The sequence below is a fragment of the Loa loa genome (assembly GCF_000183805.2).
Source record: "Loa loa unplaced genomic scaffold supercont3.71, whole genome shotgun sequence".
Lineage (NCBI taxonomy): Eukaryota > Metazoa > Nematoda > Chromadorea > Rhabditida > Onchocercidae > Loa > Loa loa.
This window is the reverse complement of record NW_018108251.1, coordinates 7,274-30,287: the sequence shown is the minus strand read 5'-3', so window position 1 is coordinate 30,287 and position 23,014 is coordinate 7,274. Positions and strand designations below refer to the sequence as shown.

General features: G+C 35.0%; 4 protein-coding genes across 4 annotated transcripts in view; 3 read left to right on the top strand and 1 right to left on the bottom strand.

The window, feature by feature from the left end:
- Positions 1-3,335: 3,335 nt before the first annotated feature.
- LOAG_04717 (hypothetical protein) lies at positions 3,336-3,878 on the top strand (the record flags this gene model as incomplete). The annotated part of the gene is made up of 1 exon (XM_003140254.1): positions 3,336-3,878. One exon carries the CDS (start codon positions 3,336-3,338, stop codon positions 3,876-3,878), a length of 543 nt encoding a protein of 180 aa, XP_003140302.1.
- A 461-nt stretch (positions 3,879-4,339) lies between these two features.
- On the top strand, positions 4,340-5,562 carry LOAG_04716 (hypothetical protein; the record flags this gene model as incomplete). The annotated part of the gene is made up of 5 exons (XM_003140253.1): positions 4,340-4,373; positions 4,575-4,726; positions 4,999-5,187; positions 5,215-5,342; positions 5,421-5,562. The coding sequence occupies 5 exons, from the start codon at positions 4,340-4,342 to the stop codon at positions 5,560-5,562; spliced, it is 645 nt and encodes a 214-aa protein (XP_003140301.1).
- Positions 5,563-7,974: 2,412 nt separating this feature from the next.
- LOAG_17406 (HMG box family protein) lies at positions 7,975-16,202 on the top strand (the record flags this gene model as incomplete). The annotated part of the gene is made up of 10 exons (XM_020450067.1): positions 7,975-8,175; positions 8,270-8,382; positions 10,995-11,154; positions 12,420-12,545; positions 13,282-13,435; positions 13,869-14,067; positions 14,788-14,924; positions 15,197-15,412; positions 15,556-15,661; positions 15,790-16,202. 10 exons carry the CDS (start codon positions 7,975-7,977, stop codon positions 16,169-16,171), a joined length of 1,794 nt encoding a protein of 597 aa, XP_020306303.1. The 3' UTR covers positions 16,172-16,202.
- Positions 16,203-18,134: 1,932 nt separating this feature from the next.
- The window catches only part of LOAG_17405 (DOMON domain-containing protein), a 6,070-nt gene continuing 1,190 nt past the window's right edge, over positions 18,135-23,014 (bottom strand). The window contains exons 3-12 of the mRNA XM_020450066.1: positions 21,246-21,318; positions 21,008-21,119; positions 20,643-20,814; positions 20,480-20,567; positions 20,014-20,200; positions 19,565-19,684; positions 19,345-19,439; positions 19,025-19,130; positions 18,684-18,896; positions 18,135-18,570 (exon numbers count right to left, since the gene is read on the bottom strand). Coding sequence (XP_020306302.1) covers positions 18,331-18,570; positions 18,684-18,896; positions 19,025-19,130; positions 19,345-19,439; positions 19,565-19,684; positions 20,014-20,200; positions 20,480-20,567; positions 20,643-20,814; positions 21,008-21,119; positions 21,246-21,318 — 1,406 coding nt within the window. The 3' untranslated portion in view covers positions 18,135-18,330. The remainder of the gene's footprint in view (positions 18,571-18,683; positions 18,897-19,024; positions 19,131-19,344; positions 19,440-19,564; positions 19,685-20,013; positions 20,201-20,479; positions 20,568-20,642; positions 20,815-21,007; positions 21,120-21,245; positions 21,319-23,014) is intronic.

Below are 23,014 nucleotides of genomic sequence, written 5' to 3'. Positions count from 1 at the left end.
GTGCAAATAGACTCCCTCCCAGGTTCTCCACTTATTATATATATATATATATATATATATATAACCACTGTGCAACGTTTTAGTATCGCACACAATGATGTTTATAATTGCATTTTTATAGTCTCTCTAATTATTCAATTGAAAGGTATGAGAAGCAATTATTACATTATGAATATAACTATGGTTATCAGTCATTCGTCATTCAGTGCCCTCTCTTCCCATGTATCCATCATTTTCCTTTCGTCTTCCCAGTGCATATTTGGAATTCTTGTGTCATATTCGTACTCTTCTAGCACTTTTAAATGTTTAAAAATTAACTTCCAAATGTGACTTGAAATCTGACAATTTCATAATTGCTGATCCAAAAGGGAAATCTCAAAAATCCAACTTTCTTCTGAAAAGAAAGGTGAATTTTTTGGAGAGCTGTTTTCTATTCGAATGCTTTATTCTAATGCTCGAAGGTTGTTAGCCTCAGACTAAGAAAAATTTGATAAAATCTGCATATAACTCAGGCAGAAAATACGGACCGCATTGTTGTATTGCAAAAAATTACATTATACATTTCGTTTCACACATTCTGTGTTAACCATCAGAGAGCGTGGCGCCGCTGTTCCTTCCTAAATGAAGTTTGGTTCTCAAAGAAGTTTATTTTTTCCGAATGATGAAGTTTTCACCAGCCCATCCTTTCATGCATTCAATGGCATAAATCGATGAAGGTGAAAGAATGGATGTCTGCTTCAACTCCATCTTTTTTATAACATTGTTGAATTAAGGAAAAGCGTCATCAGGTTATGTGTGTATAATTTCTATCGCACATCTTAAATTTTTCGTCTTGTTAGTTTTGCGCTTTTCGTTCTCTCTGCCTACATATTTAACATTATATCTAAAGAACCGTTTTTTTGACTGATCTGGAAAACACCTGGGATCTACTGTTGAAGTTTCAAATTTCAATCAGTTTCAAATCCTTCGAAGTATCCGACTTTACTAGTCACTGAGGGTCAGCATATAACATCCCGATACAAAATGATGTCCTGCGTCAGATTTAACTTACACTTTTGCATGCCAATATTTTTTGAGATGGCGACGTTTAGTTTAAGAGATCACCACCTGTTAGCGACAACTTCTTCTAGTTCGCGATGTCATGTTAAATTTCAATTTGCCTACTTTTGAGGTAAACTTGATAAACAAATAAGGAAGTCAGCGTGACACCCGTCAGTAACTAATAGCACCGTGGAATAGTTATGTCAGCGTGGGTGGGACTGTTCTACCTCTTTCCCCCATCTTTCCCTCACCCCTTCTCCTTTTGCAGTTTACGGGGCCAGCGATAGAAAAGCTCCTATTCTTGGTGGGTGAATAAATGAACGCCGCTTAATGGAATTTTATTGGGAATTGTCTTAGGACTCAAGACAAGGCACGGCTGATCGAGTGCGACAAGACTCACAGACCGGCTTCGACCAGCCATATGCCTCGACCCACCATGCAAATTTTTATTATTGGCTAAAGCCAAACAAACTCCTCGACATACACACACATACATACGAACAAATACATTCACGCACATACACATCAACAAACGCAACAGGCATCTCACCTTCCTCTGCCAACGCTACTCACATCACTCTTTAACCCATTTTCTTTTTTTCACCGGTTAATTTCAAATCCTTTCACCTTTTCTACCCAAAAAAACTCAGAAACCGCTGATTTTAGATCTAACCGAAAGGCTTGCTAAAATCACCCTCTACTTCAATTTTTTTTACCCCTTCTCAAAAAGAATTAATGCTAAATACTGTATTCTACAACTTTGTTCCTCGAAAAAGTTTCTTCCAGCGCTAAATTCAACCAGAAATGTTTGTCGCACTTTGGCCATATTTTAGTCGGAACATTCATTACAAACTGTCTTCCGCTTTCAGAATTCGAAATTTACACTGTCTCTATTGAAATTTTAAACTGGGATGAAGTTAAAAATTAAATTACCATGCAAATTCTCATTTTTTCCATTGTTTCATTTCTCCCGCAACGAATCATTTATCGGCGACAGTGTATACTGCAAAAACATATTGAAGTTATTATTATGAAACACATATATTCTTTTTTTGAGGACAGTCGCTACCAATTTTAAACTTTCGTTAGGGAGAGAAATAAATTCGGAAAAGTTTCCGAATAAACTATTTCCCTTACGTTCTTACCCCTTCTCTTCGAACCAGTTGATAAATTTGAACAAAAACCTGAAGTTTCCAGATGAATCAACACTGTCCAATGCACTAATTGAAATACTATGGATTCCAGACAATCCTGGTGGCTTTGGAATCCCTGAATTTCAATCCTTCCGGGGTTTTTTAAAACAAAATTGTCACAAAATGGACAATCGGATTCTTCCTCTCGATTAATCATGAAAGTACCATAGGGTTTAGAGAAAAATATTAGCTAAGGGATCTATATATAGATGTAGTTTATTGGTTGATCTGGGGTCTTGTTCTGCTTCCATTCGGTTCTGCTCTTCACTGATTCGATTCCCTTTCTGAAGTCGTTTTGAAAAGACACATGAGATCTATGTAATAGCTCGTGTACTGTTTTTCATTTCATCGTCAGATTACTGGAGGACAGTGCATGGCGCCGGACAGCGATGCGATCCTCATCAACGTAAAACAGCATTCTTCGACTTTCCCTTCCCAGTTCACATGATTCTTATCGCCATACAAGCAGAAACAAAAAACTTCATTATACGGATTAGGAACAATATTTTTGTACATTTGAGGATGTGATGTATCATCACTTCCGGCTTGATATACGGTATCGCTTGAAGAAATATCACTGATTGTTTGAAAAGTTAGGAGAGAAGAATTAACTGAGTTTTCTAGAAGAGGAAAGGAAAAGCTTAACTATCCAATGTTATTAATCAGTCCTGAGCCATGAAATTCTGGCATAACCAAGTGATCTCGAAAATAAAAAGTCGTGCACTAATTTAGATCATCGTATCGTTTGCATATATCTCTTCACTTTCTCTGGAATTTTCTTCATACATTCTAAAAGTTTTCTAGATGCTATCACTATAAATATTATTAAGACCAAAGAGGTGATGGTTAAGGAATAGAAAGCGGATACAGTGGAAATGTGTGGACTGTATCAGATTTCAGTTTTTTGAAATTCGCAAAATTTTGAAACGTATAAGGGTTGCTTCTTGATTGTTGATATTGCTAAGCACCTTGAGGGCAATCGTTTTTGGCTGCATGAGGCAGTACAACAAGCAATGGTGCAACACAGTTGGAAGGTGGAGAAGAGTGTTTTGAAAATCTATGCGAAGGTGATTAATTAGCAAAAATTAGAGATTGTTAGAAATGTGGAACACGTCGTGTTTTATCATCCATTCACCCAATTACGCCCCTGAACATCTGAATTTGCAATGCCCTCCTCTTCTTAAAGCTACACATAAACTAAGCATCGTTGCTTTTTCCCCTTACCTCGTAGAAACGGACCCCTGTTTAGTCGGCCATTCATCCAAAGCCCCGACCAAAACAATGGATACATCGTTTGTTCCCCATTTCTCCCAGCATTTCCAATCACATACACATACACATATGCATACGCACACATACACATACATACACACACACATACATACACACACACATACACACACACACATACACACACATACATACACGTATACATACACATACATACATACATACACATACACGCACATACATCAAATACATACATACCATACATATACACACATCTATACACACACATATATACACACAGAGGCACAAACAGACACAGGCAGACAGACAGACACACACACACACAATCTTCGCTTTCACATTTTAATGGAATTAAATCCTATCAATATTTCAGGTTTTGTTTTGCATGACTAGAAGGTTATGTACCTCTGAAAACTAAGAATTATTTCAGTTTTCAAGGACATATACGAATTATTTAAGTTCTCTCTGCGTGCTTACCTCTTTTGAACCATTCGGGCTGACAGATACATGAGGTAATTGTGTCCGTTCGCTAAATCTTTAAAGCGTAGGTATTTTTTCTTGTATGTCTCTTCGGTATTGAATGTTGAATTTAATTAAAATTAAGAGGAGAAAGATATTTGAAATAATACTGATCACTCTCTGAACTTGTTTTTTCACCACTTGCAATTTGGAAGACTTTGGAAATATTTGCCTATGAAACATTGTAGTCACACGTCCCAACTTTAGATTTTTAGCATACTAAGATGGCTGAATCGAGACTTGGTCTCTGTAGAGTTTTCCGCACTCGAGCCTGTTCATGATTTCCCAGGACTGAATAATTGTTTTTACGCCAGAAACAAGCATAATATTTGCTAATGATTTATGCAAAGTTTCCTCAGTATATCAACGGTATGCCATATCATTTCAATCTTGAGTGTGGAAATTCAAGACTTTTTCCACACAATCGTTGAACGATGAATTCGTTCTTTCATGGAATTCCTTTTTTTCCACGCTTATATGTAGTTTGTGAAATAGTTGTGATTTGACTATTTTTAGGTTTTCCACTTTTTTCCCAACTTTTCACTTTATTTTAATTGAGAACTGATAAAGCTAACAAGATAGTCGAACTTGATGATTTCGGTTATAAATTCTACCATGTTTTGATACGAACCATTATGTCAGATTGGCTTCTTTATGCTATCCGACCTTGTCTTTTGTGGGATGATCCACAGCCAAATAACTCCATGAGACCAACTGCAGGAGTATTTTCTGCATTCAAGAAAAGTTTAACTTTCCGATGCAAAATAATATTTATTGTTGTAAATAATCCTTAACAGAAACGGGGAATTTCTCAACAGTTCTGAGGCATAACTAAGACAACGAGAATAAAATACAAATTGATATAGAGCTAGAATAAAGTAAAAATAAGAACAAAATATGCTTTTTTGCCGAAGCATCGGTACCAATGGGAGCAAAAAGTTTTTCATGGAAATGGTGAACGTGATTAGCACGATACTGCTTTTATTCTATTCAGCTCTCTACTCCTTCCCAATACAAAGACGATTTTGATACAATGATACAAATGCAGACCATTAACACATGCATGTTGCTCTCCACGTTGCAATTGTTCATTAAAGATAGCTACCATGCAACCGGGACTTGCTTAAATTCGTTTTGCTTAATTCTGGCTTTCTGGGATTCAGGCTATTTGCAAGAATATCGGGTTGAATGAAGATTTTGTCCATTGTAGTGCTATCGACGTTTGGTTGCATGCATACACCTGAGCCACAAAATAATGTTCAATTATGCAAATGTTTGGTCCTCAAATTTTCTAATTGTCGGTGTACATGACAATTTTACTTCTGGTAACCAGAATAGGTAATTGATGATGACTAAATTTTTTATGATTTTCTATTATCCCAACTGTCCATATAGTTTTACTGACTAACTGTTTAGTGTTCTAGTGAAAACTCGGCAGCTAAAGATTTGCATATTCATTAATATTATTGAAAGGAAAACAAAAGAAATGGAATATTTCCTAGTGGCGCTGATTATGTGGGTTTTATGCAATGTGCGTCCAGAATTCGATTTGGCTTGAATTTATGAAAATTTTCAATACATATTGAGCAATATTAACAATTTGAGTACTATCAGCAATATCAACCTTTTATACACTTCAAAACTTTGCGAATCTCAAAAACTGATAGTGACCCGACGCAACTCACAAATTATCTTTTACTTCAAACTTTGCCCTATCTCGATCTGAAAGAAAGACAACAATGGCGTAGTGCACGTATCAGAGAGACGAAATGGAAACTTTTGAGTTGCATAGCCTAGGGTATATCATACTTTCCATGGCCATTTTTATCTATAACTATGTCTAGATGGTCAACTGGCATTAATCCCAAAGGTGCTCAAGATTGTCCTTGGTTAAATTTGTTTTACTTTTTTTTTTTCACTTATTAATACAAAGAACATACGGAATTGAAAAAGGCGAGATTTCGTTGCCTTCTTTGCTAAATAACTATTCATTATGATAGCATTTCATTGATAAATGTTTGAAATCTGAATAATAAATTACTAAATGTCCAATCGAGACCCAAATTATTTTTTTGTATGATAACTATAAAGTCGTACTTATCAACTACTGTTGTCTTGAATTGTTCCCTGTAATTCCTTCCTTTTTTTCTATTCGAAAGGCATTTCATGTTTTTTTTTTTTCCAGTCCTCATCACAATATTCTATACTTGCATTACACTTCACTTTGGTCCGTTATAGAATATTTAAGACAGTTTATTTTCTCGAGTTAGATTTATTTTTCAAAAAATTTAAAAATTATCCTAAATTGAGGAATGTCCAAATTGAGGGATAAAACAAATATTTATAACTTATAAATATTTCTTTTATTTGTTGCTTTATCATGGAAATTTCCGGTTTGGTATACAATATCAAACTTTGTACTTGGCTGTTACTATTTGGTTCCCATTCTTGAGTAGTTCAGGGATTGGCTCTTTTGAGATTGAACGGTAATAAATCACACGATTTTGAAAGCATATGAAAATTAGAATTTGTTATTGGTTTTTTTGCACAAATATAAATCATAAAAGTTGAGTTAATTTTATCGGTCGGTAGTTGCCATAAATCATTTATTTATTAAAATTATCGCGTGATATTAAGACTGTTGATTGTGTAGTCAAGGAAAACAGATCAAAGTGAGGGAAGAAAAGGAAAGGAGGTAATTTCCAGTAAAGACGTAAACTGGTGGGCGCTCTAAACGTCCATATGAACCTTGGAAATCCAGGATAGGAATGTTTATGTTATACGCATGGAATAGGCAGTAATGATAATACGTTCTCTTCTGAGAGAGGAATAGTTGATGAAGTTATAAATAAAATGGATGACTACTTATGCAGGTGTACGGTGCTTCCCCGGTATCTTTCTAGATGAATCCATCGCGTGTCACCTCAACATCCGGTAACAAATGCTCAGTTGCCATTAGCCTAATGCTTTTTCCTTGTTCAGTCCTATCCTCTTCTCATCTTCAACCAATTTCATTCCTACTTTATTTCTTTTTCTTCGTTTAGAGAAGGCCTTCGACTCGATTAACATCCATTTACCTCATATCGGTTTGCCTAATCAGTCACTTCAGTTGCACTCATTTTCTACTTCCCTAATTTTCCCAGATTTGACCTGCAAGCGACTACTAGTTGTGGACTTGATTTCTGCAAACTTTTTCTTTTTTTGTTTTCCAGGGAAGAATTTCCATCATTTCTACCCATCATCTCTCTTCGCTATGTTTCCGACTAATGCCGTTTCTTTGTTGTTTTTGTCGGTCGTCCTTTTATAATTACCATTTTCTACTCCATTTTTAATTCCGTTCTATAAACATGTGTGATTTTTGTCGTCATTTTTCTGTTTTTAGTTTCTTTTTTTAGGTAAAGGTTGACTACATTTATTCATGGGTTCATAGTACAAATAGGAATTATATAGTGAACTCTATAACCGTTACTTCCTGAATTTTTCTTTTTATATGGATTCAGTTTGCAAAAATAAAAAAAAAAAACGATTTATACTTTGCTTAGGCTTAGCTCCTTAATAAACCGTTGCTTTTTAGCCAATAATTGTTCACTGCAAAATGCTATACCGTTATCTTTTCCAACTCGACAAGTTCATTATGTCACTTCTTCCTTCCGTTTCCACAGCATTCGAAATTATTGAGGAGTTCATTCTAATATTTTCCTTACTCTTAACCGACATAAGAAAAAGTTCTTGTCTGATAGCTAAACGATGGACTGAATTCAAGTTTTGATACTGTAATATTGCATAACTTAGTAGCATTGCTTTTTTGTCATCATGAAATTTACATGAATGTTCTATAAAAACGTGATGCCATACACCTTCAGATTTAGGATGTGTATGAAAACTAGATAATTTCAATTTTCCAAACGCGAAGAATTCGCTACAGAGAAATAAAAATTTCGATTTTCTACTCTGAAAATTTTGTTGCAAAATGTCTGGTCGTCGTAAGACGATGCCAACAAGACTTTTGGAAACCGTGGAAACTTATTATCCAGTAGCAACTGTTGAATCAATGCCAAGTACTTCAACCGCTAATGGTGTTCAAACGGTCAAGGGTACTCTACTGATAACAGAACCAAATAAACCAGTGAAAATGTCCACCGAAAAGCTTATTATGGACAACATTGTTAAGGTAATCCTGCATTCCTAATTCATTTTGGAGTTAAATGTTTGGTTTCCTAAATCTTCAAGTTAGAATAAAAGAAGTAATTTGTGAAACTTTTCAGCAAGGAGAAATAACTAAGCATCGTATTATGAGGGAGTTCACTTCTGCTTCATCACCTCGAGGGCAAGTTGATTCGTTGAAGAGCGATACTTCCAGCATTTCTGAACATACCAGGTTTGTGCTGTCGATACAAAGATCATCAAGTCAGTGCACTGTTTTCAGCTAATTTACTATTCAGATGAGAATATTTGTTCATTTTAATCGAACGATTTTATTTCTCTGTCAGACTTGTTCTTCCAAGCAAATTCTGTGCCGTGTATCGGGCGGAAACATGTGGGACAGATAAACAGTCGCTAATTAATTAAAATGTGGACCTAATAGCATTTTCCAGTGGATTATGAACTCTCCAAGTCTTCTTTATGTATCATATTTCTAGTTGATATACCATTCTGAACAACACTTACCAAAATGAAATGTCTTCATTCGGAAAGTCGTACTCTGAGATTTTAGGAAGATCAATAAGTTAGACTTTATTGCTGTAACTTCATTTCTAGATTCTCTAACATCAGACTTTTTTCCATTAGCAACAGGAAGAGCTCGAATTGAAAGATATGGGATGTAGCATCGAATTCTGGACTAGATATCAGCAGCAGTAGTTGAGAATGAAAAGCGATAAGAGTTTGCGCTGTTTTTGCATGTTTCGGAAGGAGACTGCATTTGTTGTAAGGATGGTTGAAATCAGACAAGTTTAGATTTGAAGAACTATAATGCGGATATGATTTAACGTATATTAATTTTTTGATTCACGCACTCAGTCATTCACTGATTACTGAAATTACCAATCTTATCCAGAAACATGGGAGAGGATGGTGAATTTATGATGATTTATCCATTTCTTCAACATTTCTAGCACTATCTAATGGTTGATTGTGATTCTGTCCAGGCGGCAAGACTTGAAAGCTCGCAAGTAAATAATGTTGCCGTGAATGGGATCGGAGATTGTAACTGTGGTAATCATGACTTCTGGAGTTCAGCGGGTTCTTAATTTTACTGTGCTCATGGAAGTGTTCTTACCGCACCATTTCGCACCTCCTATAATAAGGAATTTTGAATGCAGTGAATTCCCAATTTGAATCTTTTCGAAAAAAACATGCAATTTTCTCCACATATTTTTTCTTCTCCTGTGAGGCAGTTTCCCTTAAAAATTTTAAGTTTAATATTTATTCAATTCTTCTTTGTATGACGGTTATTTGAAATGTTGCATCCAGGATACTTCCCACTGATGGCTTTTTGAAAAATTAAAGCATTTCTCATTTCTTTGCTTTCTGATCATTGGTATCTAGTGATTTTAAGTGATCTGGTGTTTTTGGGAGTACATGCCAATGACGAGAGAAGAGCCAGCGGTGTTTTAAGGAAACGTAGTGGTGATTAGACGTTATTTTATGCGGAATCCTTGGTCAGTTTATCAGATGTCGCTGATGCTGAGATGATGAGAGTTTTCCTCGTGTAAGTCGAGATTTCATTTCACACGCAAGATTTATATGCTGAAATAGGTTGGAAAGATGAAAAAGGTGTTTTCATTACTGGCCAAATCAATAATGCCCAGGTCATAATATTATGCTTTGAATAGCCGGTTTTTTTTCCTTTTTTTTGTGAACTTTGCTCTTTCATTAAAACCCGGAATAGGTTTTGATATCACACCTATGACTTCGTCAAGTTTTTAAAATCTTAGCGCTAATTTGCTGAATTATCGTAAAATGTAAATCACTAATAACGATATCCCGCGCGGTATGAGTGTAAAGAAATCGTTATTTACTGCTCCAATCAGTCCAGTCAGTATCTTATCCAGCTAGCTGAATTGTGTATTTATTATTGTGGACTACGAGACCACTCGAAGACTCGTTTTTACTGATAACGACATATGCTCGCGCTGATAAGAGATAGTGAATAGTAAATAATGCGGCCGTCGTCCATTTAGCTTGGTGGTCAACCCAAGTTTTGTCATTTCTAAGCTTTGAAAAAAAAACAAATTTATGGCTGAAATTAAAATCAAACCTACTAGTAATTTGGGTTTTATCATCTTATGTTGTTATTTTAATGGGATTTTATTTTGAACATAATAGCTTTGTATCATTTGTAATTTCTTGAATCATTTCGAACTTCCTTTGGTGGGATGAAGGATCTCCTCTCCACATATTTATACCATTAAAGATAATCTGAGCTTTGGGTAAGGGCTCAAATGAGCGATGCTTATTCCTAATGCTCAAGTTTAAGCAGTCGAAATGGCAGCGCTACTTGCTGGATAGTTCGTAGCTACAAAAGCATTTTGACCAGGTGGCACGGTAGTGAAGTGCACAGCTGTACTATCCGCGAGTATGAAGCCACAGTAAGAGTAGAAGAGATTAGGAAGAAACAAGTAAACTGCCAACTACCCTAATGCTAATTCTTTTTTTCCCAGTTCCATTAAATCATTTGAAAGAATAAAAAAAAAAAAAAAAAAAAAAGAAACGATAGCATTCATCCATGGCATCGTGATATGACGCCATTCTGATTACTCCATTTCCTTTCTTTATTACCATCTTTCTTTATCTTGGCTGCATTTGAAGTTTTAGCAAACAATACTAAGCATGCTTTACAGTTGTCGTGCTTTACATCTGATCGTCCTTTTCACAATTTTTAGATAGTCAAGAATGGTATTGCTTGGAAAACTGTTCCAGTTAACATGTTCTTTAATAGGAATCTCCTCAATTCTCTGTCCATCAAGTTACTGATAACTTGTCTTCCAGCACGTCAGGTTCAGCCGGAGTGACGGATATCCCGGATATCTTGGCACAAACGGAGCATGGATGTCGTGTACTTATTGATGGTCACGCACTGCGTGAGGTCCTAAACAGCGTCGACACGTACGACGGCAAACTTGATCTCGTGCAAGATCTTATTCGACAGGTCGGAATCTTTTCATCCAAAATTTATTATCACTCGTGATTGGCATGGTATCTTCACCATTAAAAATTGCAAAACACGAGTAAGAGTTACCTCTCAACACTGTACTTGAGTTATCGCAATGTTATTTGTTTCACAGTAATAATTCGTAAACTAAGGGACCAATTCATAAGCTTGTGCAAGAGAGCAAGACCACCGGAACTATCCGTTTGACAATTACTTCCATGATGAAAGCAAGGTAGCCTTGCGAAACAGGATCAGGATGATAGCCATCAAATCATTCTGCTGATCAGATGTGACTGATGAGAGGAAGTCAGTTTATCCGAAAACATTCCTGGTATTTTAATGTACCATAATTTTTATTCAGGGGAATAAGAGAAAACAGATTGGATGGTAGGAATTTTGTCCCAAAAAAAAGTAGAAAGTTTTTTATTTTGGAAAAATCGGATGAATTATCCTTTTTTGCAATCTTTTGCAAAAATTGCAATGTTTTATAGCGGAAAAAATTATTCTATTGTTTTGCAACAAAATGGCAATGATTTATGCTGAAAATTCAAAAAAAGGCAATGGCAAAATGACTTCTTTTGTAATGTTATAAAAAAGGCATTTTAATGGCTGTGACTGTCTGCGAAGGCTAACGTTAGCAAAGCAAACAACACAATTTTTTATTTCTTTGTTTAAAAACCTCATGTTACGAAGTCGTAACAAATAAGCAATGCTACCCAGCCTTTTCTTGACCCTTGCTACCGTTCCGTTATCAATTGTACATTTGGAAAGGCGGAAAAAAGTTTGAGGATATTGTGGTTATCATTCCAACATTTAGGCAGTCTACTAGATGGTTCCAACCAAACGTTTTGTGTCATTACCATATCGATCTATTTTCATCGGTTGTTGATAAGGAGCTACAAAAGACTTAAGAACTCAGAATGGGGAAGAAGGAGAATAGAATATCATTATTGTTATCATATGTAGCTTGAACAATCTGATGCGTTCGAATGGGCTTTCGGAATGTCAGTGTATGATCGGTGCCTGAACTAGGAGTTGTCGGTGACGCAAGTTCCCTTTCCGCTTTTCCAATGATTGTCATTGTCGTTCAGCCATAATTGGTTTTTAATGAAACAAACTACTGGAGCGACTATTTCATTGGAAATTAAAACTGTTTTGCTCTATTTACCGTTGCATGCTAAAACGGGCAATCACTTATTAAATGGATTTCACGACTACCCGACAATTTTCAGATTCCATATGGCTTTACTTCGAAATTTTAGTTGAAAGCTGTTAAAGAACGTTTGAGCTGTGGTGAAATACATATCAGCAAAGAGGATATCGAGGATACAAGTCTTAAAGATACGGACGAATTGGTTGCGGAAGCGAAGGAACAAAACTGTTTTCAGGTAGTATTGTTTTTGTAATGTGGATTACATGGGACGCCTTCGTATCTTTGTTTCTTAGACCAATTGCTGTTACCTCCTGTTGCTTACTTGTGAATATAGGATGACGTTTAGATGTACCACAGTTTATTTTGCTGGAATTTGTATAAATTTAATGGACCACAGTAGATTTAAACATATGACACGATACATATGTGAGAGAAAAAAGTGGGTGGGGCATTTGCTTGATGGTTGTCTATTGGGAATGGTTGAAATGCGCTTCCAAAAAGATTTAATATACGGTGAGAAGGAAGACTAGCCAAGCAGAAGGACCCAACTCTCCTGCTGGTGTCTTTAGCCTCATTCAACATCTAACTGGTGACACCGTATTACCATTAAAATTATCGTATCTTTACCTATAGTATATATATGTTTTATGGACTTCCGCACATTTAACTGCTTCATTCCTTTCCTTAAGTCACCCTTCAAACTAGATGCTGTTGTCGGTGCCCTCATACTTCTAATTCTGAACAAGCGAGGGTTGCCTCTATCATATGGATAAAGCATGTGAATTAAGAAGCTTAAATTATAGATGAAGGACAGAATACCCTGGAAATTTCGGAATATTCCGGAAAGGAACAGTTATAAAGAGCCATTACAAGTGGTTCTGGAGAGAAATGGAAAGATTCTCGATGAAACTAACAAGTTCTTTCGGGTTGGCATGAATAATTTAGCTTATTTTTCATTCCATTATTTGCAGAGAATGTCAGCTGGGAATTTAGATGAATTCATGATTAGGCAACAATACTTTATCCAACAACAACAGAATCAACAACGGTTGCTTGCTATGGCATCTGCCCTTCATGCTGCACAACATTCCAGCGCTGTACGATTAGGTTGTATGCTACCGTCTGGTACCGCTTTTTATTCAAAGCTTAAACGAGCTTTCTATCTCTGATGCTATCAGAAATTTGTTCACCTTTCTAAATGAATGGAATAGAAATGTTTTGTGTCTTTTAATAACCTGTTGTACTACTATACCGAAAGGTAATAATGACAAGTGATGAGTAGCAATAGTCATAATAGTCAAACAATAATTAGCCGGTTGGTAAATCACAAGGTTGAAGTTGCTGAATTCACTGGCGCAATTGGAGTTTAGGGTTTTCGGATTGTTGCGCTTTAGCTCAAAATTTTAGTCACGGGTTCGGAAGCAATTTTGACAATGAATTTTTATATGCAGTAATTTATTTAATATCGCGAACATGATAAACTCAATTCATGGAAGCGCTAAATGCAGAAAGTTATTCAGACTAATTGGCTTAATTTTACTAATAAATGATTATTTAGCAACAACATATGGGCAGTTTTTAAATGGAACGACACTTGGAAACGATTGTGGTGTTCGAACTGCGGCGACAGTGCTTTCCCAAAGTGTTAATAATGAAATGAATAATGTAACCAATCATTTGGGGACAAAGGGGCTCGATTGTATTGATCGAAATGGTTGCGAAACACCGCTGAATTTGAGCAAAGTGAAATTGAAAAGGTTTACATATCTCAGTTTCATTCTTTATCCGTAAACCTCCAAATTTAGCAGAAGAAATTTCACGTTTAATTCATGTTTATAAGTCAAAGAAATCGAATTTGGAATACTGCAGGCTAACGCCATAATCGTTTCATCGCGGTTAAAAGTTAAGAACGATGAAATGATTATGTCCTTAGCCCTTAATGCTGAGAACAAAGAAATGGAGATGAAGGAATTGATCAAATGTTTAACAATAGATCGTTTATTACTTCCTGATAAAGTTCTTATCTTTTTGACTTCGATTTGTAAATCAGTTTGGTAAAAAAAAAGGAACTTTGAATTACATGTCTAACGAGAGATTTAATTAAATATAAAATGATTGTTGAGCTTTGAAATGAAATCTCATAGTACAACCAACCCACAGCGTTTGAGTAATAATTGATGTATTTTTTTACTTTGCCAAAAACTTGGAACCCAGCTTTCCACGAATACATTTATTGCTAACAACTATTCCATAAATTAAATCGATTGGAACATTATGGCGTTTTTTGACAGGTCCAAAAGTATTGTAATTTGATTTATTTACCCTTGTTATTACTGAAAAGGGAGGAAATTTTCGAAGCCTATTAGTGGATGTGGAACATTAGAAGTAAATTTTTGCAGCAGAATATAGCCACTTTTTTTTGACTGCCAAGTTATTTGTTTTAAATGAAATGTGACAAATATTTTTTTTTTTTGCAGTCCGACAGATCATTCCAAAGCACGTAAAGTAACACTGCTGAACAGTACTAGTTCAAAAAAACCAAGCTCACCATTTGAGCAACAAATTCCCAACCGACTACCTTGCTCTTCGATCCCACATTCTTTTGCCTCCGAAAGTAAGTGGATTTTCAACAGTGAATTGGAATATATGGTAATTTGTAGTGTTTCGATCATCTGACATTGATATTTCGCGTTATCATTGGCCCAGTTGTTTGGTCAGATGCTCACTCTATCCTTAGCATTTGTCAGTTCACTGCAATGGTAGTAGTGAAATAGTTTCGTGAATCAGTCTCATGAATTTTAAAATCTATCCTGTTTAATGTTTGGGAAAAGAAAGATGCTCAAGTTAGAATCGGCCCTTGAGAAGCATTTGCAATTTTTTTTTTAGCATCAGCTTTCACTAGTCATTCACCGGGTTCATCAGGAGAAAGCACACCTGGAGGGGTGGTGACTTCAGATAGTATTCCGGCTCGAATTCCTGCCAAGTCACCGAATCACATCAAACGCCCGATGAATGCCTTCATGGTCTGGGCACGTGATGAGCGAAGGAAAATCTTGAAGGCTTGTCCAGATATGCACAACAGTAATATTTCAAAAATCCTTGGTTAGGTTTGAAAATTTTAATCGCAGTGATGGAAAGTCAAAATATATTGTAATCGAGTGTCTTTATATGTGTTGATTAAACATAATCGATTTTGAAAATTACAGATTTTTAAAATTTTTTTTTTCTGAAGTGTTTTAATGTAGGATCGAGGTGGAAGGCAATGTCTAATACAGAGAAGCAGCCATATTACGAAGAACAGTCCCGATTGAGCAAGTTGCATATGGAGCAACATCCGGATTATCGTTACAGGTATCATTATTTTATTGGAAAAACTTTAATTCCCTGGTTAAATTTTTTCTATTTAAAAGGAAATTATAGAATTCTAAAACGTGGAAATTATATTTTCCATGATTTATACGCTTTTCATTATTTTTAAGGCCTAGGCCGAAACGAACATGTGTGGTCGATGGCAGGAAAGTACGTATCAATGAATACAAGAATTTAATGAGAAACAAAACAGTGGCAAATTCAGTTGGTACCACTGGTTGTTCGTCTGCTACAAGTGAATGGAGTAGTGACGTTGATCAGTGTGGAGCGACTGTGAGTCCTGGATCTGGTTCCAGTCAATCCTTAACAGTTAACAGTAATCTACTATCTACATCGGCGGCAACAGCAGTGATACTTCCCGAAAATAATAGTGACGCTACCACACATTCTCGATCATTCTCATCTGTCGATTTTGCCAGTCTCAATGGCGCTACAGTGCTCACCAATCTAGCCCATCATCATCATTGCCATATGTTACAAACCGCTGAATAGCACCGTATCATCCTTTATTGTTCCACCGTCCCACTTTTCTGTACTTACCATCTGTTTTTGAAAGATTTTGACTTTCAAATCAGTTGTTTGTTTCTATAGCGAATTTCAATTCACTTAATGATCCAAGCTATTTGTTTTTCCTTGCGAGGTTGAAGTTAGTGAAAAGTAGATTTTATTCAGCTTCTCGTTAAAAGGATCAAGATTACGAGAAAGTTCAAAAGTTGGTCGAAAACAAACGAACAATATAACCTCTAATGCTGGAAGAGGCTTTTCGAAGGAAATTCACTCTGAGATCTTATGAAAATTTCATTTTGATTAGAAGAAATCCAAGATGTTAGAGATTTTTTTAGCGTAAAAATTTGTTGACGTTTGTTGGAAGTTTGTTGACGTTCGTAATGATCTATCAGTTACACAGAAAATAAATATGTTGATTATGAGAAGAGTGAGGTTTAATGAGAAGTATAATTAACATGTTGTGATGTACATAAATGTTTGTGCGTTATTTTATTCCAATACACTCTTCACTGATAACGCCCATTTGTCAGGTATTTCAAATATATGGCGATAGGGAAGCTATCATTTGGTACAAAATATTTTCTTTCTTATTCTTGGAAAACCAATAATGCTAAACAGTTTTTATTCCTTCTGTGTTAACATCATGGTTTTTGTGTATCACTTGGTTCTACACTCCATATCAATAAGCATTTCATTGTTTTCATCTTCGTTGTGATCATAATTTAGACTTCGATGTCTCATAATGGCGTGTGTTTCATTTTTATTGTATTCTCATACGTATTAGAGATGTCATTTTTATTAGAAATTGACTTAGATATTTCATCATATTTTTACCTTTTTTTCTACCTAGTCTTTCTAAATGTATATTACTCATAATCAGAAATAAAATATAATTTGTAATTCGTGCGTTCTGAAAAGGCACATTTCCGGTTCTTTCATATTCTCTTTCCTGTATATACGAGAATTCGTGTTTCCTTATGATTGACCCGGACTGTGGTGTTATACGAGAAAAACGTTCTTGCGAAGACTTAATCATCTCAAAGTTGGTGCTGTTTTAAGTGGTAACAATTTGAAAATTATAATTTCTGGCTGGTTTGATTTTTAATATAATTCTGTAGTATATTACTCTGCAGTAAATGGCTATTTTTCCGTTTTTTCAAGTTGACAGTGAACAAGCTCAACTTAAAATATATGACATTGGTAAATTAATGGTATGGAATGTAAGGTATTCCGTGAATTCGCAGTATTCATGAGTATTGAAGCATAAACGACCGATGTGATGATTTTCTTTACTAACTCTTCGGAGATTTTAAAACGAAGGGACGCTGTAGTATGTGTCACTTTGTACAACACAAGAAAGATGATGTTCAGCGACAGATAACTTCAGTGCACATTGCAAGACCTTGTATAATTTTGTACTTCAACTCAGATCAACGATGAAAGCGCCTCATTTACCTTTTCTATTGATTTCAAGTGGAACCAAGCTTAACTGAGAGGTGTTTGTAATCTGAAAAAAAGATTTGTCTTTTTATATGATTGACCCTTCCACATGTAATAAGTTCCTAGTTCTTCGCTGGTTGCTGTGACTAGCAATCAGTAAAGTCATTCCTAGTAACAAATACTTCCATAAATAAATCATTTGTTTGGTCTGAAACATGTGGCGAAAAGAGTTCAAACAAATCTCGAAGTTTAAACTAACAGACCGGAATACAGGAAACAATTTAACAACGGCTAATTAATGCCTATATTTTATAGAATATTGTACGTACCCTACGAACGTTCATTACCATAGATAAGCAATGTTTTCAAGTTTTGTACTACTTTTTCATGGTCCTCATATTAAATAATGTATCCGGTTGTGCATATTTCGGATTCAATATTATTTATGCAAATCGTTCAGCTTTCTTCAAATTTCGGAGCTCCTTTCTATTTACATTTAGAAAAACCACTGGATAACATCTAAATGGTACGAAATATGACAATTAGAAAAAAGTATTGGTTTTCAAATTGAAGTTTTAGCTGTGGACGAGATCTGGAATCGATTTGCAATTGAACAATAGAGGATAATAACTGAAACTTAAAGTGGAAAGTAGTTTCACCTAGAAAAGCTTCAAGAGATCAATCGATTAGCACCAAATATCACCTCACTGTAACATAAGAGCAGAAGCACTGCATATCATGAAGCGTATTATTGATGGAATAACGTAAACTTGAATAGCAGAATATGAGACTGCTGCGGATAACGATCCCTCTCTAACATTTAGCAAATTATGCTGTTGCAACCAGATGTCGTACTGATACGGCTCTTCCACAAAATCTGCGATATCTTTTGGTAAATCATCCACAACATGAATCTTCCAGCCCATATTGTATGTAGAATAACTCTGTAACAGTTTCACTAAATATTAAAAACCAATGAAAAGTAGAAGGAAAATCCACCTAATCTGATAAGTTAAAAATAAAACGAATGAGTGGATTCTTCATTTGGAAAAGTTACTTGATAATAGAGAGTATCGGGGGTTTCAGCTGTTGGAGTGAAGTGGAAAGTTGCTGTTTTGGATGTTCCAATGCATTTTAACTTAAGTGAACGCCGATACTCAATGAAGCTATTGAATTTATCAGCGTCTTCATCGTCTCCACCATCGTGAGACCATAAACATAGGCGACCGGCTGTTTCATTTGGGTTGTGTCCAGCTACTATTTTCACTTGCTGCAATGTAGCTAAATATTTTTTAAGTACATAAATTTTGGACGGATTATAGAATTTAAGTTTAAAATAGAAAAACGAAAGTGAAAACCATTAATTAATTTTCTATAAACTAAGAAATGTTTCCGTACTTCTCGTTCATCATTGGACAATTTAGCGTATCCGCCAAACGGATCATCTGATATGTACAGAGGATTGTAAAAATCGCTTGTGGACTTATCATTACCACCTTCGACACTAAAAACATCCATCATCCCCAATGCTGATATTCAAAGATTATCGCTGATCACCCATGATAATTGAAACAAGTTTTTGTGCTTACGGCGATCGTCTACCGTTTTATCGACAAATATAAATTTATTTCCCACCGGAAATCTTAAAAAATTCTTAAGCACCTACTCATCTTTATAATTTTGTAATCAAAAAGTGTGCAAACTTCTTCAACATTTACTTGAATGTATATGTGACACCACGCTTCAAATAAATATCAGCCAAATAGCCATTCACATACCACACATACTTTGCTGGTCTAGCATGTGCCATGAACTGTAACAGTAACTTAAATTCTGCTGTTTCTTTTTGAAAATCTAATCCACAATATTAGAAGTTCAGTAATTGTTTGATCAAACATTAACAATTCACATCTATTATCAGGGAAAGCAAAAAACTACCTGGTAACCTCTTCGACCGCCAGGTGGTCCCAACTGAAATGTGAAGTTTAAACGATCATCTGTCCCCAGCAATGAAATTAATGCCCAACCGTCAATTTTGGAAAGTTCTATATCATCGAACTGAAAAGTACAGTAACTGCTGGAGAGTTGATCTGAGAGTCAAGGTATTTTCGAACATTGGTACCAGGAAATGTTCTTGTTAGGAAAGCTTTAATTTGTTAAGACGGATGGAGGATTTGTAATGCAATACATTCCTAAATGCATTTCAGGATATATGATGGCTTTTCCATCCTTCTGTTTCTGATTTTTCAAATACTTTCAAATTAAAAAGCCGTCAGAAAATTCCATAGTCTACCGCTAAGTAATTTCAGTATAAGAAGCTATGTAAACATAGTGAGTAATCTCGGAGAAATTTTCATAATGACTTTGAATGAAAAGAATCGACTGACTCGTTTCTGGGGCGGTATATAGGGAGGTATTCTTTGGGATACATTCATAATAGACACATGTCCGAAATCAACCCGAAATTTGTAACAGTAAACGGATAACCAGTCAATATGATTAATATCATATTCCACAGGTAAATCTATGATTATGTCCTGTCCACCACGATATCGCTCATTCATTGCCGTTATCCTGAAAACATGAATAATCATCAATCATGAACTTTCCGGAAATGTGAATTCCTCTTTATATTCATATTTTTTAAAATGAACAACGGGTCTCAAAATGGAAAGACACCTGAATTACAAAGACTTCAAATATTGCAACTAAATTGTGTTAATACGATTGTTAACACAATTTAAATTGTTTAACGACAACCTAGATTAAACAACTAAATTGTTTAATTTAAGTGACCGTTAAATTTAATTCATTATATTAGAAAAATTACTATGCGGACATGTCAAAACTCACATTCCGGCAGTGTCTCTTCCACGTATCGATACTTTGACTCCAGAATCATGCGCAACATTTGGTCCTCGACCAACAAAAAAGTATCCGTCTAGGAACAAATTTACGTTTAAACCAGAAACTTCAGAATTAGATGGAATTAGTAAAATTTGATCGAAAGACTTACCTGGTGCTTTATCACCATCAAAGGTAAATCCAAAAATCTTAATTGTTCTCCTGTCAATTATCAAAATAGGTCCCGAACCAACATTATACCGGCTACCACGCAATTCAGTAGCTAGAAATTGTGGTTTCGGAATGACTACAGTATCCGGAATTGAAACTGTACCAAAGTTATGCTGAAATTTATCAACGCTTTCTAAAACAAAAATAATCACTGTTGCTTCCAATTTTAATGATTTCCAGTTTTTCGAATTTGTCTTGAAAGTTGTTTTTTCAGAATTCAAAATGTAACGAATTACCTTCATCTTATTTTTTGAATTTCGGTGCAGCAAAATTCCACCGAAACTAATTTAAATATGGACTAATTACCTCGAACTTCAAGCAGAATAGAGAGAAACTTTTGAATGAGCTAATTTTGTGAAGTCCTGGCAATACGAGTACAACTCGTTCCGCATTCTTGTACAGACCAATTGGAGCAACCCTGCAATTAAATATTTTTCACTCCGAGTAAAAAGATGATCATTTGTTGTCAAATTTTTAACTGTGTGTCAAAATTTGTTGAATTTATTTATAATTTGACAAATTTAGATAGTGAAAATAGACATGCCCAAATTCAAATGATGGGATCTTGAGACCGTCAACAGATGGTGCGTCACTTTGGTCGAGCCAAAAATATAAATCTGAAATTATTAACGACCGAAATTATGTGAAACTTATACTTAGAGAACCTTACTTTAAAACTGATAATAAACAAATATTCTTTTTAGAAAAATAGATGTAGCGATAGCAGAAATAGATGAATGCACTTCATTTTTTTCCTATTATAGATACCAAAGGAATCGATAATAATATTAAAACCGCTAATCAGTAAATATAAGAATTTAGCAAGTACCAAATTTTTCTTCAAAACTCATTAAAAACCGCTCCATTGATTTTTTTATGCTTCATTTATAGACTGATAATTTATTATTTGTCTAAATCATTTTAAAGGAAGTCTTGAAGACAAATTGATTTTGCATGATATTTTAACTGATTTTTGATTAAATTACAGAAGGGAGCCGCAAAATGCGTGCTTCTCACTGGACAATTAAATGACAAACAGGAAACTCCATCGGACACAACTAATTCACGACTCCCAGCACCTCATCCATTTCAAATTTTAATACTAACTGTGACAACCCAACCAAAAATATCATCTGAGTGGGAATATATGAGGTAATAATTTAGACAAGAAAAGGGAAGATCAGAAAGGAGGAAAACAGAAGGCAAGAAATTAAGTATTGAGTTAAAATCATGAACATGAAGTAGATCCTTTCGAACCTTCCTCACTTATTGCCGCACTTCATGCAAGCCTATCTTGAAAAAGGGGAAGAAGGGAAGAGGGATTTTTCGAAAGAGTATTGTATCTTACTAATTATGTTGGAAGGCCAAAACACTTTATTACAAGAGATGGATAGAAATAAAATTACGATAGTAGGTCATTTGCCATTTTTTCGTTTTTCTTTTTTTTTTTTTTTTTGTACTGACTGCATCGACGATAAGTATTGGTCGAGAACAATAACTAAATGACAAATAGAAAAACGACATTCTTCACATATAAAAGTCAAAGATTACTATGGTCCAAAGATCATGAACTTAGCACGACTTATATACTTCTAGAACTGATCGGTTTGCAAATCTGTGGACTCATATTTCAACAAGAAACTCAAAGTTTTCAGTCCACTCGAGTATTAAAAAACAGTTCACTTGAAATCCAAATATTGAGTAAATTTTAAAAACGCGTTTTTTAAAGAGATCATGACCAACTGATGTAGAATTACTTATTCTGTTTGAGACTCTTTTACATTGATGAACACAAAAGCTTTAGTTCCCATCATGAAATTTCTTCATAAATATCGTCACAAAGGTCAAGGACTTAAAGTTTTAGGAATGACTTCTTTTTTTTCTTATTTATACTGAGGTAGTTTTTGAACAACTTCAGAACCACAAACATAAGCTTTAGTTGGATAACTGATGGGATTAATATACAGTTAACATGGCAATTACAATGAGTTAGTTAGTAATATGAATATAAGCATAACGGGAGAAATACAGGATTGAATTTTTGAACTATAAGTGACTAAAATTGAACTCGATAATTTTGCATAAAAATTAAAATGAGATTATACATATGCACCGCAGGAAGTGAACTAAGTACTCTTTTTTCCCATTCATCACCGCAGATCATTCACTTTATTTAACGCATGAGTTCATTCATTTAATTCTTCTTATTAATGGAGATTTTGGACTGACTCAATTTTGAAGCTTGCATTGGAAATGATAATATTTATCTTAAAGTAACCATTCCCAAAAGCTTTATTTTCCAAACATTTTTTT